Below are 17,088 nucleotides of genomic sequence, written 5' to 3'. Positions count from 1 at the left end.
TTTACCTCCATACTTTGCCATCTGTTTGTTTAGAGATTTCACAGCGAAGATTGGTGGTTACCTGTCATCCGATTGGTCCCACATGCTTTTTAGGACTAGATATGGCACAAAAGTGATGATCAAATCGGAGTTACTTGCAAAAAACCACATAGAGCCTTATGTTCCTAGTGCTGTCAATGAGAACCTGCTTGCATTTGACCAAGCAGAATGTCATACAGCTGCTGAAAATTGAACCCAGCTAGATGATGTCCCAGATATTCTTCTTGATGAATGGGCATCAAGTCAAACATATGAAAACCAATTTTACCATATGACGAATGCTGACTTGGGGACCTACATTATACATGAACAAAGTGAAGTTATTCCCAATCTGGTCAAACCAGTGAATCAGTTGGGAGAATCCCAAGATCAGCTATGGAGCATGTTTTTCAATGGTTCAAGAGGTAAACAAGGTGCTGGTGGAGGCGTCATGCTAGTTTCACCCAACAATGATAGGTACTATGCCGCTTTCAGATTCAATTTTTCTTGCACCAATAATACAACAGAGTATGAAGGGTTAGTTCAGGGATTAGAATGGGCAAGAAAGCGCGGTATTAGGTGCTTGAGGGTGTATGGTGATAGTGAACTAGTAGTAAATCAAATCAGATGTCTGAATGCTGCAAAAAATGACATTTTAAAGTCTTATAGACATCGTGTTTGGGATTTTCTTGAAAATTTTGATGCATTTAATATACTGGCTGTTCTTAGAAAAGAAAACCAGCATGCCGATAGACTGGTAGCTATAGGAGCTCAATATAACATTTTCAACAGCGTGTCCGCCCATACTGATCAGCGTCATATCAGAATCATTATCAGGCCTTCAATTCCTGATAACGATGTTAGTTGGCAAGTTTTTGACAGCGATGAACAAATTCTGCAATTTTTGCTAGAGGAAGACATTTTTGCCAGTTCTAACCAACAGAGATATAAATATTAGTATGGTGATCAGGTAATACAGTTAAAAAACAACAAGTTACCAAAAGGTTTAGTAACGTTGGAAAGCGTATTTAATTCTGATGATCAACTCAGACCAGGAAAAGCCAACTTGCTGTTCAAAGAAAACCATTATGCAGATCTGGAAATTGCACTAGGTAAATGCCTTAAGTTCGGCAAGGTAAATTCAAATGAAGAAGAAGAAACTTTTCTTCATTTATTTCAAGAATTCAGTGATGTCTTTGCTTGGCAATACAACGATTTAAAAGGGTTCAATCCAGGACTAGCACAACATACAATATAGCTCGAACCAGTAGCTAAGCCAGTTCGACAAAAGCAAAGGCCTATTAATCCAAAGCTGGAACCTTTGATGCAAAAGGAAGTTTTTAGATTGATCGAGAGTAAGATAATTTTTCCTATCAAACACACAAGTTGGGTTGCTAACTTGGTCCCGGTAAGGAAGAAAAATGGGGAGCTACGGCTGTGCGTAGATTTCAGAGACTTGAATAGAGTCTCGCTGAAGGATAGACACCCACTTCCATCCATGGAGCAGATATTACAGTGTGTATCAGGGGCTGAAAGGTTTTCTTTGCTGGATGGGTACTCGGGTTATAATCAAATCCTGGTAAAAGAGGAAGATCAGTTCAAGACAGCATTTACAACAAAATGGGGAACAATGGCGTACAAGAGAATGCCATTCAGATTGTCCAATGCTGGAGCAACCTTTCAGAAAGCCATGGAAATGGCGTTTAGTAATCTGATGTATAGATTTGTCTTAGTTTATTTAGACGATGTCACCATTTACTCCCAAAAAAAGGCAGATCATATCGATCACCTAAGGCTGATCTTTGAGCGCTGCAGAAAGTTTGGCATCTCATTAAATCCCAAAAAGAGTATTTTTTCTATGCATGAGGGTAAATTACTTGGATACATTGTATCTAAGTCAGGTATTACGGTGGACCCTGAACGAGTTGCAGCGATTTTGGAGCTGCCTCTACCACAACACAAGAAAGGCCTTCAAAGTTTCATTGGCCGAATCAATTTCGTGTGGAGGTTTCTGCCTGACATTGCAACACTTCTCAAACCATTAATGGCCATGCTTAAAAAGAATACAGTTTTTACCTAGACGAAGGAAGCCAAAGAAAATTTTCAGGCCATTAAAGATGCATTAGCAACATCACCCATCCTAGTCAATCCTGATTTCAGTAAAGATTTTATTCTTTACACATATGGTGGTCATGATGTGATTTCAGCCATGTTGGCACAAAAAAATGCAGAGGGATTGGAACAACCAATCACATTTTTTAGCAAAGGACTTGAAGAGTACGAACAGTGGTATAGCTTTGTTGAGAAACATGTCCTTGCTGTTGTAAAAAGCCTTAAGAAATTCAGGCACTTGCTGACGCATAACAAAGTCATTTTGCGTGTCACGCATCCAAGCATCAAAGAGTTTCTCCTGAGTAGAGATCTGAATGAGAAAAGAGCCGACTGGATCACATGCGTCATGGAATATGACGTAGATATCCAGATAACCAAGCTGGTTTGAGGGAAGGGTTTGTGCGAGCAAATCGCAGATAAGGATATTTTGGAGCTAGAGGAGTAAGCAAATGCTATTTTACTGATCGGTGCTGCTGGAAACGATGAAGGAAGAACAAGCTGGTTACAGGATATGATCCATTTTTAAAAAACCAGTCAATGTCCAACCACCTTAGATCAAGCAAACAGAAGGTATTATCACTTGCAATCAGCCCCTTTCATGCTGATAAATGATATTCTATACCGAAAAGACTTCAATGGAGTCCTTCTCAGATGCATAGATTCAGATCAAAATGCTCAAGTATTGCATGAATTTCATGATGGACATTCAGGAGGACATTTTTCTTCCTAGAACAACAGCCTATAAGATTCTTTGAGCTGGCTATTATTGGCCTGATTTATTTATGCACATGTTAGAAAATGCACTAAATGCGCCATGTTTGCAGGAAAAGAAAGGTTGTCAGCTTTTCCCTTGCAGCCAATTAAAATCGAACAGCCCTTTCAAAAGTGGGGCGTTGATTTTATTGGGGCCATTAACCCTCCATCAAGTGCGGGTCACAAGTGGATTATTAAAGCCACTGATTATTTCATATGCTGGACTCAGGCAGCAGCGTTAAAGGACGCAAATGAAACAGTAGTCCTAAGCTTTTATGATGACATTGTGAACAGATTTGGAGTACCGGATTCCATTATCTCAGATAATGCACTTGCTTTCATTGGAATGAAAGTCACTAATTGGGCTTTTCATCATGGAATATATCTCAGTACGAGCTCAAATTATTACACGTAAGGAAATGGATTAGCAGAATCTTCCAACAAGAACCTGATAAGAATCATCAAGCACAATTTGCAAGAGAATTAGAGAGATTGGCATTTGAAATTGAAGGCTGCCTTATGGATTGATAGGATCACTCCAAAACAAATCATTGGAAACTCGCCTTATAGGCTTGTTTATGGGAAAGAGGCTAGATTTTCAATTGAGACAGAATTACCAGCGCTTGATCTTGCTACACTGCTGGTTTTATTTGAGGAAGGTGACCCTATGCTGGTGCGGTGTGCCCAGTTGATGGAGCTGGAAGAAAATAGGAAAAAGGCCATGGAAACCATGGAGTATCAGCAAATGCAGATAAAGAAAAGATTTGATAAGAGAGCTCAAGCTCGAGAATTCCATGTTGGCGACATGGTACTGAAGTGGGATGTCCTGAAGAGCAGACCCGACCAACACAATGAATTTGATCATATGTGGGCTGGGCCGTTTCAAATTGCTGAGTGTAAACAACACAATGCTTACCAGCTGGCTACCATGGAAGGAGACGTCCTACCAATCCTTATGAATGGGATCCACCTCAAACCATGTTTTGAGGTATGATTTTCAGTCCTGCCTTGTACATAATAAGTTTTTCCCCTTGTTTTCAATAAGTGCGTCTGCATTTTAGTTTAGTTTTATTTCTGTTCTAGGTTAGTTTCCTGTTTTGTTTGTAGTGTTTTTCAGTTAAGTTGCTGGTTTATGTTGTGGAAGTCATCATACTCGCCAATTTCATTCATGCATGCGTAAATATGTGTACTCAAACGCACACACATATCCAACATACACATACATGCACATACATATATCGCTGCAAATAAATGTCTGGCTGCCAACCATACATATTTGCATACCCATGCATACACTGCATACATGCATCCATTCAAGCCCACACATTCACCCATACATCAACCAAATGGTCGACTATAACGGTTTTGACTTCTAAAGTTGATAATTGGGTTCTGACGCTGCATACCCGTCAATCCAATAAGAGTTTTCAGTCTTACTGAACTCACGTGCATGCATTCAAAACTGAACCAACAACTTTAAGGGTCACTTTTTGTCAGGTCTAGGTGCTAGGAATGCATAATCAGACTCTGTGCCCGAGGAATAAGAGCAACTAAAAGAAAAATGGTCAAATGTCAAGCAGGCAGACATACAGCAGAACGCCAAAAATGTTACCAAAATTTCACATGCTGAATTTTACTAAGAAGTAACATCATAGAAAGAGTTGCAAAGGAAAACACACATTTGCTATTCTTTCAATTTCATAATTTTTGCAATCATATATAATCATGAGCAAAGAAATACAAATGTTCATTGTATAGATCATCACTGATATGTACAATTCTCATTTTTACATGTAAATGAAATGAATTAATGTGCTGAATGGAGAAAGTCTCACACAAGCCGTGAGGATAACTGATTAACTTTCTTTCATCAAGAAATACACTAATAGATAAATATATACATGAATGTAATAGGGATAGAGATAACCAGTCATTGCTTGTTGCTTTGACTGGTTATGGTTTCTTTTCCTGCCGCACTTGTCCAGCTCCGAGCTCCACGCTCTCCAGTAACTGCAAAAAACATAAAGCCACTGATGTTAGATCCCAAGGGATCTAAGCAATGACTACCTACCTCTACGACTATATTTTCTACCTGTCAATGCATTTTGTCACGAGAGAAAACAAGCAGTGATATTAACATTTAGTGCTGAAAGAAATAAAACCATTTGTGAGTGTCACGAGCCCGTGCTCGTACCTCATAAAATATGCAACAGATCACAATATAGAAAAAAAGAAAAAGATGAACAGACTAACAAATCTGTATTATGAAGCTTTTGAATTTGCCAAAACAGATGTTAAACAATGAGTGCTTAAAACAATGCAACAATTATGGCCTCGATAGCGAGTGAAATATCAGAGGAAATGAACTATAGTGTGTGCACCAGAAAACACTAGAAAAGGAAATATTCAGCAAGATTAATAGAGATTCAACAATCAACACAATGCAGTTGTGAAGAACTTACTCCCAAAATACCAAAATAATTGGGAAGAGTGCCTGATTTTAACTCCATTTATTGGTCACTTTCAGTCAGACAAGAGGTTATTGAAGGAAGGAAAGATGTGTTCAATACAACATTCATGAAATATATAAATTAATTGAAATATCATCTGTCCTATCAACTAGTTATACAATAGCTTTCTTTAGCACTAAGAGATGGTGGAAAGAATGTCTTCAAGGAACACTTGATATTGGTTTATGATCGCATTACTTATGCAAAAAATATTATTGGTTTCCATGTCCAAAGGATAGTTTTGAGAACGATTTGGAGAATATTTGGGACTCCAACAACCATTCCCCATGCACATGGACAGCTGGGATAAATTTCTAGTTATGGTTCAGAAGCGACCCAATTTTGGTACATATTATTGGATATTGTGAAGAGAAGGGTTCCAGACTGGTTATTTACAGAATGTTCAAAACAACACCAGCATACCTTCAGAATTTTTTTTATATGGTGATGAGCATTTTTTGTAAAAGTAAAAATGAAGCTTATCACCATTATAACCATGCACACCAGTATGAAAATCAAGACTTTCAGCATCCAAAATTGGATGAGCAGATGGGAAGCCCCCTTAGATTCGTATAGCTGGAACAGGAGCAGAGCATGGTAACTATGAAGCTACAGACCAGTTGGCAACCAAAATAGAAAGGCCTTTTATTTTATTAAACGTTTTCCAGTTCAAAATGCCTTTCAAATGGCACCCAAACAGCAAGCAAACAGAGGGAGCTATGCAAGCTCAAGTTCGAGATTTCTCATCACATATATTAGTTGCATGAAGCTTTCAACAAAGGAACTGCGCACAAGGACCCCATTTGGGTGTTTTATATTAAAAAAAATGAGTTCAGCCTCTTCCATAAAACTAGATTTCAAATATCAAGCAATGGCAAAGCTTTTAAGCAAAAATGCTTCAAAATACCTTTCAAATGGCGGCCTTGAAGTGTTATTGCTCTTCATCCTCCACACATTCTCCAGCAAGTTCCTCCAAGCTGGCCATAATTAGGAAGGCCCAACAAAGAATGTAGAGAGAAGGGACAAGAAGACGCACATGGAGGCTCTGAATTTTTCACAAAACCCTCATTCTTCCCCATGGCGGTGAGAGCTCTTTTTTCTCGCATTTGCAATGTGTAAAATGAAATGATTTCGGTATGTTTTAGGGTATGCATATGCCTTCTAGAACTTCATATTTCCTATCGATTTTGTGGGATATGTTTATCCTTTTAAAAATCTTTATTTCATGCCATGAGCCTTCTCTATTTTGATTGATATTAATTATAATTTTGCAAAAAAGTTATCTTTCTCTAACTTTATTTTAAAGGTAAGATGAATACTCTAAAATATGCATTATAGTATTAAGAGTGTGTTTTGAGAGATCAATGTTAGCGACACTATTGAGTGATTTATGATTTAAATATTTTTTTTAATGAAATCACTCGACATTGTTAATCCAATTGATATATCAAAACGATACTCATGACACTATAATTTATATTTATATTTATATTTATTTAATAATAGTTATCATAAACCTTATATTTTAAATTTTTATTAGTATCAATTGCATTAATAATGTTAAGTGATTTAACGTGTCATTTAATAACATTATTAATACAATTAATACTAATCAAAATATAAAATATAAGTATTATAATAAATATTATTAAATAAAATATTAAACAATTTATGATTTATTTATCTAATTGATATTGATCAATATTGACTAGATAATTAAATCATAAAATATTTAATATTAATAAAAAGAAAGGATATTTATTTGACTTTAAAATAATTAGAAGTGTCTTAAGATTTTTTTTGCAAGGTTATAGCATCAGTCATGTATGATAAGACTAGAGGGCAGGAAATCATTGCTTTTGGAGTCTGGCAGGAGTTTTGGGGCTTCATTTATGAGAGGTAGTTGATGATGTTATCAGGCCATGCCTTTTGGGCTATTTTGTACACCTTTTTGAAGCCTTGTAGAAGACTCAAGTTGGCCTTTGGGGTTGAATCCGACCCAACATTTATGACTTCCAAAATGCAATTGGGTATTTTTGGTGCATAAGTATGAGTTTTTCAACTCATTTAGGGGGTTCTGATTTGTGGATGGAGGTTTTGTGGCTTTTTCTCTAAGTCCTGGACTTCATTCTATAAAGTCTATAATTCATTTTTGGAGATGCAATACAGGTTGCAGCAGTGTGATTATGCTTGGTGAAGTTATCAGTGAGCTCTTTTCCTTTCTACAATTTCTGTGTGCATTTTAAAATGATTGGATAGGTTAACTTGTGAATGTTTCATTATTCCCTGTCTTTTGTCTCATTTCAGCACCTCTGTGTAGAATAGTAAGTTTGTTTGCAGGTTATAACATGTGTTTTGGGTGAAATTAGTCAAAGGAAGGTATTAGTTTGTCTCCCTTTTTGTAGTTTCAGTGGAAAACCTTATTATAAACCATTTGTGCAAGCCTTTACAGGAAGTTGTGCTTCATCTGTGTTTCATAAAGCTGTATTATCCTCTCTGTTACATGTGGGTTACATTTTCATACCCCTCTTTGGTGTATCACTTCCTTAGTTTAAGACTTAAGGTTTAGGTTTAGGTTTTCAGTAACTTCTTCCCCTTTTCCCTCAAGTTTTCTTTAAGTTTCAAGAGGTTATCACTGAGAGATTCAATAGGAGCCGGCCTAGAATTCGGAGGTTTCATCTCACTGTCCAGTCCCATATAGTGAAGTGAATCCCATGTTAAGTAAGGGTTACTGAATGTTTTCCCATTCAGTAAAGGTTGCAAATCCTGAAACTTAACAATAATTTTTTTATGCAAAGTGGACTCTAGGAAGTCTACTACATGTATTTCTAGTGCATATCACACTCTTGGAGAACCTTTACATATGAACATGTAAATGAGTTTGAAAGATACATTTGCACAACTTAAGTGATCAATTAAGCACAATTTTAGTTGATTTTTGAGGAAATATCACTTAATTGGGTCAAAAATAGTATTTACATTATATACTTTAATATATTATGTGCAAATATCATTAGAAAAGTAATATTAACTTAGATGTTTTAAATTAAAACATAAAGTAACTCAAAAAAAATTAAACTATATAGTTAATAAAGTCACTTAAGTGAAATGTTTTAAAAACAATTCAACATGAAAATATAACATTGCTCTATAGTCACTTAAGTGATAAGGTAAATTAAAAACATAACATAAAGTGAATTTATGTTATATTTTTCAAAAAGTTAATGCAACATTAAAATATAACATAATATTTTAAATTATGCAATTCCATATGGAGAGTCCATCTTTTGGGCACTCAAATGGTCATATCTTTTGATTGCCAAGTCTAATTAAGCCCTAAGATATATTGAATCAAAGGGAAAACCACAAGCAAGGGATTTAGCAAAACCAAAAGACCAAAAGCAAACAAACACACAGTCAAAAATGCGAAAAGGGATATTAAAGGCTTCAAAAATAAAACATAAGCTTAATTAAACAAAAAACAAAAATGACTTGACAAAAGCCTTCAATAAAGGGATTCATTATACAAATTGGGGTAGATTGATTGATCAATGTTAGCCAATTAAAATAATGAACTATCTCAGATAAATATGAAACTAAGTTGAGAGAGTTTTGTATTGTTACCTACATTTTGAGGTGGTAAAATGTAGGACAAAAACCTTCTTTGTCTGGGGAATGTTACTCGTTCGTTCTTGAAAACAAAGAGTGACACAAAATCCAATTCTCTAAGTGCCTTCATCCATTTCATTGGGTTATAGATTCAGGTGACCAAAAACAAAAAAAGATCTACTACAACTAAAGCAAAGAAAACCTAGGTAAAAATAAAACAAACTTGTGCAAACACACTAATTAAAAACAAAGAAAACTACCTAATTAAAACTTGCCAAAAATGCAAACTTTTAGATGAAACCATTTACGAGTTCAACAAAATAGCTACCTTATTTTAGCAACCTGCAATACCTTACATGTTAACAAGCAACTTCATATTGATGGAACACGAACAAGTGGAGCAAGTTTGCCAATTCCCAATGTAACACTTTTTAGAAGAGATGAAAGAATTCACCTTTTTTAGATGAGCCGTATGTATTGCTGATCCAAGATATGTCCACAAATTGAAACTTCTCCTGTAGAACTGAACATGCTTCTTTTGCTTCCTCTTCAATAGTATTTTTAGGTTCAGGTCCATATAAAATGTCTAGCTTTCTATTAGCCTCCAACCATGCAAGATGTCCAATTGGACATTCTCTTGGTTGAACAAATTCTAAACTCTTCTTGCTAACTGAAACTTTCTTGACTGGTTCATCAATTACTAGTACCTTAGGATGATCAAGAAGATCTCACTCATGTTATTTTAGTAATGACATGATTGCACTATCTGCCTCAACATACCATTCACAAAATTCTTACTTGGGAAAGTTTTTATTGTTTATGAAAAGTTCCCTTTCAAGCTTCAGGGTAGAACAATCATGCAAAGTGTACTCAAGTCCATGATCTTGAGATACAGATACATCATTTTCAGCTTGATTAGAACTTGCTTGCATGTCCCTTTTTATGACATTTTTATTTTGATTATAGGAAGAAATTTTTTTCTTGCTCATCATTTCATCTTTGGCCTTCATAGACTATGTGCGCCAAATATGATAGTTGCCAACTATGTCTTCTTCCTTTTCCTGGAAGAGAATAGAAAGATCACTAGCTTCAAACACACAATACTTCATTGATGTCTTTGCTAATGGTTCCTTAATTGCAAGCTTCTTTGATGGTGAAACCAATTGTTGTCAATTCCCAACAATAGAACTATGAGGAATAGTTGGAAGAGGTCTCCTTTGTACATTTTCATAGAACATGGCTTCGGTTTTTTTTTTTTGAAGGAAAGTAACTCATTTGCTAACCTACACACTCAATGATTGATCCTTGTGCTAGAAGAAAATAAATTAGAAGACTGGCGATTTTCTTCCAACCATTTTCTTCAATTCTCATATTTCCAGCAAGAATATGATCATCTTCAATTTCAATTGCCAATGCATGTGTAGCTACAAAAGTATCTAGGGATGCTCTCCTTAATAGAAAATTGACTTGAGGAATTTGAGCACTGACAAAAAATATTTAAAATTAGCAGTTGTAGGTTAAAAAAAAAATAGAATTCTTCATGTCAATTTTTTGAAATGAGCAACAAATTCACACATATGCACGTGAAATGACTTCTTCAGCTAACCAAGTTATGCCAACAATGTATGGGCATCTTTAGGAGGCTTGAACATTTCCTCAAACTTGGCTATGAGAGTAGCCCAATTTGTGATAGTACATAGTGGTAAATGGTAGAACCAATCAACAACTATGCCTTGTAGAGTTTCCATGAACAACCTTATAGATACATCCTCATATTCAATGGCATGAACACCACATGCAATGTGGAAAGAATCGATATGTTCATTAGGATGTTATTTTTCATCACCAAAAAACTTGGGAAAGTTCTTTCACATGCCATCAAGAAGATCATGTAGAGGTAGAGCTAGATTCAATGGTCCAAAAATGTTTCTATAAGGACTTTGGGTTGTTTACATGTCCTTGGCAAATTCTTGAAGAAAACTCAAGAAATAAGATTACAATGAATATATACACTAAAAAAGGACATAGATATGCTTCAAATGGAAGTGTGCAACTCTCAAATGCACGTTGTATCCCAAATAGAGTTGCCAAAAAATTGTTGGGTGGATATTTTGAAATTGATAGTTTGGGTAAAATCTAGTCACAAAATAAGTAGATCAACCACAACGTGTGAGACAAAGTATCTCCTTCTTTAAATGTAAGACTCCCCCTTCTCATTGTTCCTTGGATCAACTCAAGATAAGTAAGAAGTTGAGAGATTTTGAAAGGGTATTATCAATATTCTTTCCTCTAACTTTCAGAAAAGAACCCACTTACCCACAGAGTGAATAATGAGAAAGATGAAACCTCTAATTACACTCGTATCTAAAATTGTAAATGGTGATATTAATAAACCAACACTAACTCAAAGGCTAGTTGAAAGCGTACCAATTTAGCTCTAAGTTTGGTTTTAATCTATGCTATAAGGATAACCTTTACTATTGGGACACAAAGACTTCCAGACGTAAAGAATTCTAACTATTTTTGTGAATTAAGAAGGAGATACAAGCTATAGTCAAAGTTCCTAGTCTATGTATCACCACAATTGCCCCCAATCAAATCTTTAGCTCTGATTGCTTCTTAACTCTTTATACTTACTTATCAAGAACTCAAAAAACACATGAATCAAAGCTAGCAAATGAAAATCAAGACAAATTTTCCAACTTGCACTAATCACAATTTTACTCAATCAAAGTTCAGCTCCAATTGTTTCTTTGTTTTTACTTTCCTTTCAAAAATAGTAATACACAATCAAAGTTATGCGTGCACAATTTCTTTAGAGATTTTTGGCATATACTACAAATTTTTTTTTTACAATGAAGGGGAACTCCTTTATATAGGCACTTTGCTTAAAAAGAGAGAGTTAAAGGTGGTCTCAAAATAGAAGATCATGAACATTTTCAACATGGAAATATAAAAATGTGATCCTTAATAGCAATGGCATGGTTTCAAATGTAAAAATGACTCCTCTTTGATCCAAAATTTGATCAATATATACTCCAATTCTGGGCATTTTTGGAGCAAAACATGGACTCTAAATAAAAAGAAATGTTTTTTTTTGCAAGGAAAAGAAACACCTAGGGCATGAGAATGCATAGAAATGCAAATACGACCCTTGTTAGAGAGATTTCATGCCATGAAATGGGCATATTTGAAAATTTTTGGCAAAAATATGTTCTCCAAGGGCAAGAACATGGACACTTTTTTTTTTTCTCTTGGAGGCAAAATCATGGTCTCAAGATGCAAATACATGTGATGGAAAATCCAAACTCATTCTTGGGGAGTCTTTAGATGTTTTAAAATGTAGGAGACTTGATCTTCTATGCAAATCACACTCTTGGAGTGTTTTGCATGGTTTAAAATACAAGTATATGAAGGCAAGAGGCTAATTACACTCTCAAGGTCTCATTCATTGTTTTAAAATGCATATATGTGTAAAACAATGAAAATCACACTCTTGGACCCTCATTACATATTTCACTTTAACATGTAAATGGTCATTTCCATGCAACCCACACTCTTGGAGGACCATTGCATATTTTAAACACTTAGCTTATATTTGTGTAAGTCCATAAAAATGACTTTATAGTGCAAATCACACTCTTGGGATGCAATCGCATGTAAAGTGCATTACATGTAAAGGACATTTTTTTATGCAAAGTGGACTCTAGGAAGTCCATTACATGTATTTGTAGTGCAAATCATAGTCTTGGAGGCCCTTTACATGTAACATGTAAATGCGTTTGAAAGATACATTTCCACAACTTAAGTGATCAATTAAGCACATGTTTAATTTATTTTTGAGGAAATATGACTTAATTGGGTCAAAAATAATATTTATAATATATATCTTAATATATTATGTACAAATATCATTCAAAAAGTAATATTAACTTAGATGTTTTGAATTAATATATAAACTAGCTCAAAATATATCGTTAATAAAGTCACTTAGGTGAAAATTTAAAAAAGCAACTCAACATGAAATTATAACATAAAGTGCTCTATAGTCACTTAAGTGATAAAGTAACTTAAAAACATAACATAAAGTGAATTTATATTATATTTTTCAAAAAGTGAATGTCAACATTAAAATATAACATGATATTTTTAAATTATGCAATTGCATATGGAGAGTCTACCTTATGGGCACTTAAATGGTCATATCTTTTGACTGTCAATTTTGATTAAGCCCTAAGATATACTGAATCAAAGGGAAAACCGAAAGCAAGGTATTGAACAAAATCAATAGACCAAAAAAAAATAAACACACTCAAAAACACAAAAAAGGACATTGAAGGCTTCAAAAATCAAGCATTGGCTTAATTAAACAAAAAAAAAAAAAGGATTTGAGAAAATTCGTTAGTAAAAGGATTCATTATAAAAATTGGGGTTGATTGATTAATCAATGTTAGCCAATTAAATAATGAAGTTTCTCAGAGATATGAGAAACTAATTTGAGAAAGTTTCATATTGTTACCGACATTTTGTGGTGACAAAATGTGGGACAACGAGATGAGATTGAGTATAATGCATATATTGAGAGCAAGGATGATCTAGTGACTCATCTTGTAGCTTCTACTTCTCTTGTTGAGATCACACATTCATCTCTTGTTGGTGATTCTAAAGAGTCATTATAAGAGATATCTACTTGTCTTCCTAATTGGGATTCCTACTTGCTAGACATTAGTTCATTATGTGTGGAGTCTTACATTTCAGATTTGTGAGACATATTTGAGGGGGTTTCTCTTCTCTTTGATGACCTAGTTGGAGATACTTCTTCACCTTATTTGGAGATTAACACTCTTTATTCTTCTTCTTCACTTGGTTTTCCACATTTTATGGTTCATCTTGATGATGTGATAGAATCTTTGTGCTTGGAGAGAGATATTTAATCTACATAGATGCGTACTTAGATACCTTGTTCCTCTTTTCATTTGGATATGGATTGGTTTATGGCATCATCATCATACATCATTTGGAACTTCCTAGTTCCTGTCCATAATGGGAAGCACTCCTACATTTGTACTTGGTCTATCTTCTTCACAAGGGGAGAAACACTATTTGTAGACATTGGACTATTTTAAAAAAAAAATCTTCAAACACTCAACATTCTTTCAGGAAGGTTCTTCATTATGGAAGGATATCACGTCTCCTATCATCCTTCTTGTTATGGGGTCATTCCTTGTATATACATGATGTATACAGTTCTTGGGGGCTCTTGAGTACTCCATCCATCCATGGATTGCATATTTTCATCTCTCTTTTTGGTTGAGGGTTTTTCCCATGAGGTTTTCTCTCTTTCTCCACTTTATGAGAGATTTCATTTCATGTATTGCTTTGCATATTGTACATGGGTACCTAAAATGACCTAGTAGCTGGGACCTATCTTGCATTGTGAGTTTAAGTGCATTCCCCTAAGTTTCACTTGGGAGGGGGGGGGGGGTGTTGGTGTAATTAAACATTCACTAATTATACTTACTAAAGCTTAATTAGGATAATGCATTGCATAGTAGTTTGTCATTGAGACACTTAAGAGTTTTTACCTTAATTAAACACATGGTGTAGGAGAATTCCACTCTAGGTGGTGATAGTTGTTATCTCAATCCACCTTTAGTGCACATATCATATTAGCATTCTCATAATTTCACATACTTATTGCGTAATGAAGGATGATCCACCTTTAGTGGACATGTGATTCCACCTTTTGTAGGTGATAGGTTATCTTTTCCTTATCATTGTCTCTTATCACCTTTCCTATATAAGGAGGCCTATTATGTGCATTTCATTCATTTTAAGGGTTGTCTATGTAATTCATTGGATGATAAATCAAGTCCATAATCAACAATATCTTTCTTTCATCTTAATGCAATTGTATTGCCAATATCTTGTGGAAGTTATCTTGGTCTTTCATTTGATCCTAGGGGTGTTGTAGAGTCTCCTAAAACTCTAACAATTTGTAACATTTGTGATGAAGATAATATGAAATAAAAGTGCCATTGTCTTGAAAAGGTGATGTAATAGTTTGTGAGACCCAGGGTAGTTTTATTTACATCCAAATAACTAAATGATAATTCTACCCCTTGTATGAGGATTTAGAGGGATAAGGAAATAGTTACAAATATAAATCAATTTCTATTGACCTTTAATGTTTATAGGATTAAAATTAGACAAAGATATATTCCAAATTTATTAAAGGTGTAATAATAGTTGGTACAAGTATAGCCAATGGGCGTTTCTAACTTTATTAGTATTTTTTTACGCAAACATGTCATCCTATATAGATGTCAATATATTTTACTTTATATATTGGATTAAAATAATATGAGATAAATCTGGTAGAGTGGTGGTTGTCGTTGCACCAAAAGATCAACTTGTTAATGCCCAATACAACCACTAGACTTATAGAAGACACATAAGGCTATTAAACCATGTCATAGATCTCGAAGGGAGATGTTGGTTACTAGTCTGAAAATCCCTCCCTTGACATTAACCAACGGGATTTGAACATGTGACCAAGCTATGATACCACTTGTTAGAATAGTGATTGCTGTTGCACCTAAAGACTGACTTGTTAATGCTCAATACAACCATTAGACTCATAGAAGACATAAGGGGATATTAAACCATGTCACTAATCCTGAAGGGAGTTGCTAGAAATTAATTCAACATAAACTACAAGCCTCCTTTGGCCAAGAAACCATGTGCAAGAGATCCTATCCATCAAATTCACCCAGGGATCAAACTTGACCCAAACATGCCTTTAATTCTAACCTTGGTGGATAGATTTCTATATCTCACGTCGTTATCCTCCCTAATTGTGCTTAACCAATTGAGCCACAACCTATGTTACATGGGGGCATATCCCCTCTTTTTGATACTCTAGGAAATGTCTTAAATATGCATGGACCTTGCCATCCACATATCCCCTCTTTTTGACAACCTAGGAAATGTCTTAATTATGCATGGACCTTGCCATCCCCATCCCCATCCTTGAAACATTGTTCTTGTTTTTTACATCAACTAATGGTTATAAGATAGCACCAAGTCAGATTTATGTTTCATGCATGAATATAAGTATTGTAGTTGTAAGATTAGTTTGTGTGTTTAGCTTGAAGCATATGTTGAACAATTTAGAAGCATATGTTGAATGATTTAATGATAGTCTTTAGCTTGCAAATGGAAGCACCTCATGTGTACCTCTATGCAATGCACTAGCATATTTTGAAAATGTGTTCTTTGAATGACCTTCTAGTGAATATGTCAAAAGTGATTCCTATACATGCACTCACATTGAACAAAATCAATTAGACCAACCAGTTGAATAAAATCAATGTCTCATACATTCATCTATTACAAAATTGAAGGTCTTTTATTTTATATGCACAATGTATTTTTATCCTTCCAAATATTAATTTCCTAAAGTATGACTATGAAGGACACCCTTAGAGAAGTAACAACAATTCCTTTAGAGTTTTTTTACAACTCCTAGGTGATCCTATATTATGTTTTTTTGTCTCCTTTCTCTATCTATCATACTATGCTTGAATTTAGAGGTTATTGATATAATCATACTATAGTTAGTCTATCTTATATCACAATTATTATATCTTTATTTAAAAGTAATCATACTTATATATATTCATACATCTTTCAAAATATTTTTTCCATTATTGAGGTAAAAATGCCAAAATGGGAGGCCTAACTGAGGTAAATCGCAAACACAACCAAACAAAACATTTCTTCTTTTTCCCCTTGTGTGCAAGTTCTATCTTTGAAGGGGGTGACAAATTTTGGTAAAGTCTTCCCTCTTTCTTTTGCGTCCTCTAATATTTTTTAACTTTTTAGATATCATAGTTAGTTCCCTAACTTATTGTTATTTCAAATATGTTCTATATGCAATTGGCCTATAATGTTCATTTTGTGCATGTATAAACAAGTGACAAGAGTTTTATATGCATTTTTGTTCTATATTTGCATCAAATGACAACACAACATGATGACATGCTCATTAGATAGTGGTGCCCATGGTTGAGGCTTTTAAAAA

The 17,088-nt window shown here is 34.6% G+C and overlaps 1 protein-coding gene and 1 long non-coding RNA gene across 2 annotated transcripts; one reads left to right on the top strand and one right to left on the bottom strand.

Moving 5' to 3' along the window:
* Positions 1-2,944: 2,944 nt before the first annotated feature.
* On the top strand, positions 2,945-4,523 carry LOC149575601 (uncharacterized). Its single transcript, XM_089816056.1, has 4 exons — positions 2,945-3,294; positions 3,415-3,871; positions 3,991-4,059; positions 4,464-4,523. Exons 1-4 carry the CDS (start codon positions 2,945-2,947, stop codon positions 4,521-4,523), a joined length of 936 nt encoding a protein of 311 aa, XP_089672182.1.
* Positions 4,524-4,579: 56 nt separating this feature from the next.
* Positions 4,580-6,539, bottom strand: LOC149575600 (uncharacterized). Its single transcript, XR_016359699.1, has 2 exons — positions 6,301-6,539; positions 4,580-4,893 (listed from the first exon to the last, which is right to left on the bottom strand). It is a non-coding gene; the product is annotated as an uncharacterized LOC149575600 (long non-coding RNA).
* Between the last annotated feature and the right edge of the window lie 10,549 nt (positions 6,540-17,088).

The sequence above is a fragment of the Cupressus sempervirens genome, chromosome 2, assembly GCF_028749045.1.
Source record: "Cupressus sempervirens isolate cs-2001-9-10 chromosome 2, ASM2874904v1, whole genome shotgun sequence".
Classification (NCBI taxonomy): domain Eukaryota; kingdom Viridiplantae; phylum Streptophyta; class Pinopsida; order Cupressales; family Cupressaceae; genus Cupressus; species Cupressus sempervirens.
The sequence above is the reverse complement of the archived record's forward strand: the minus strand, read 5'-3'. Positions and strand labels throughout refer to the sequence as shown.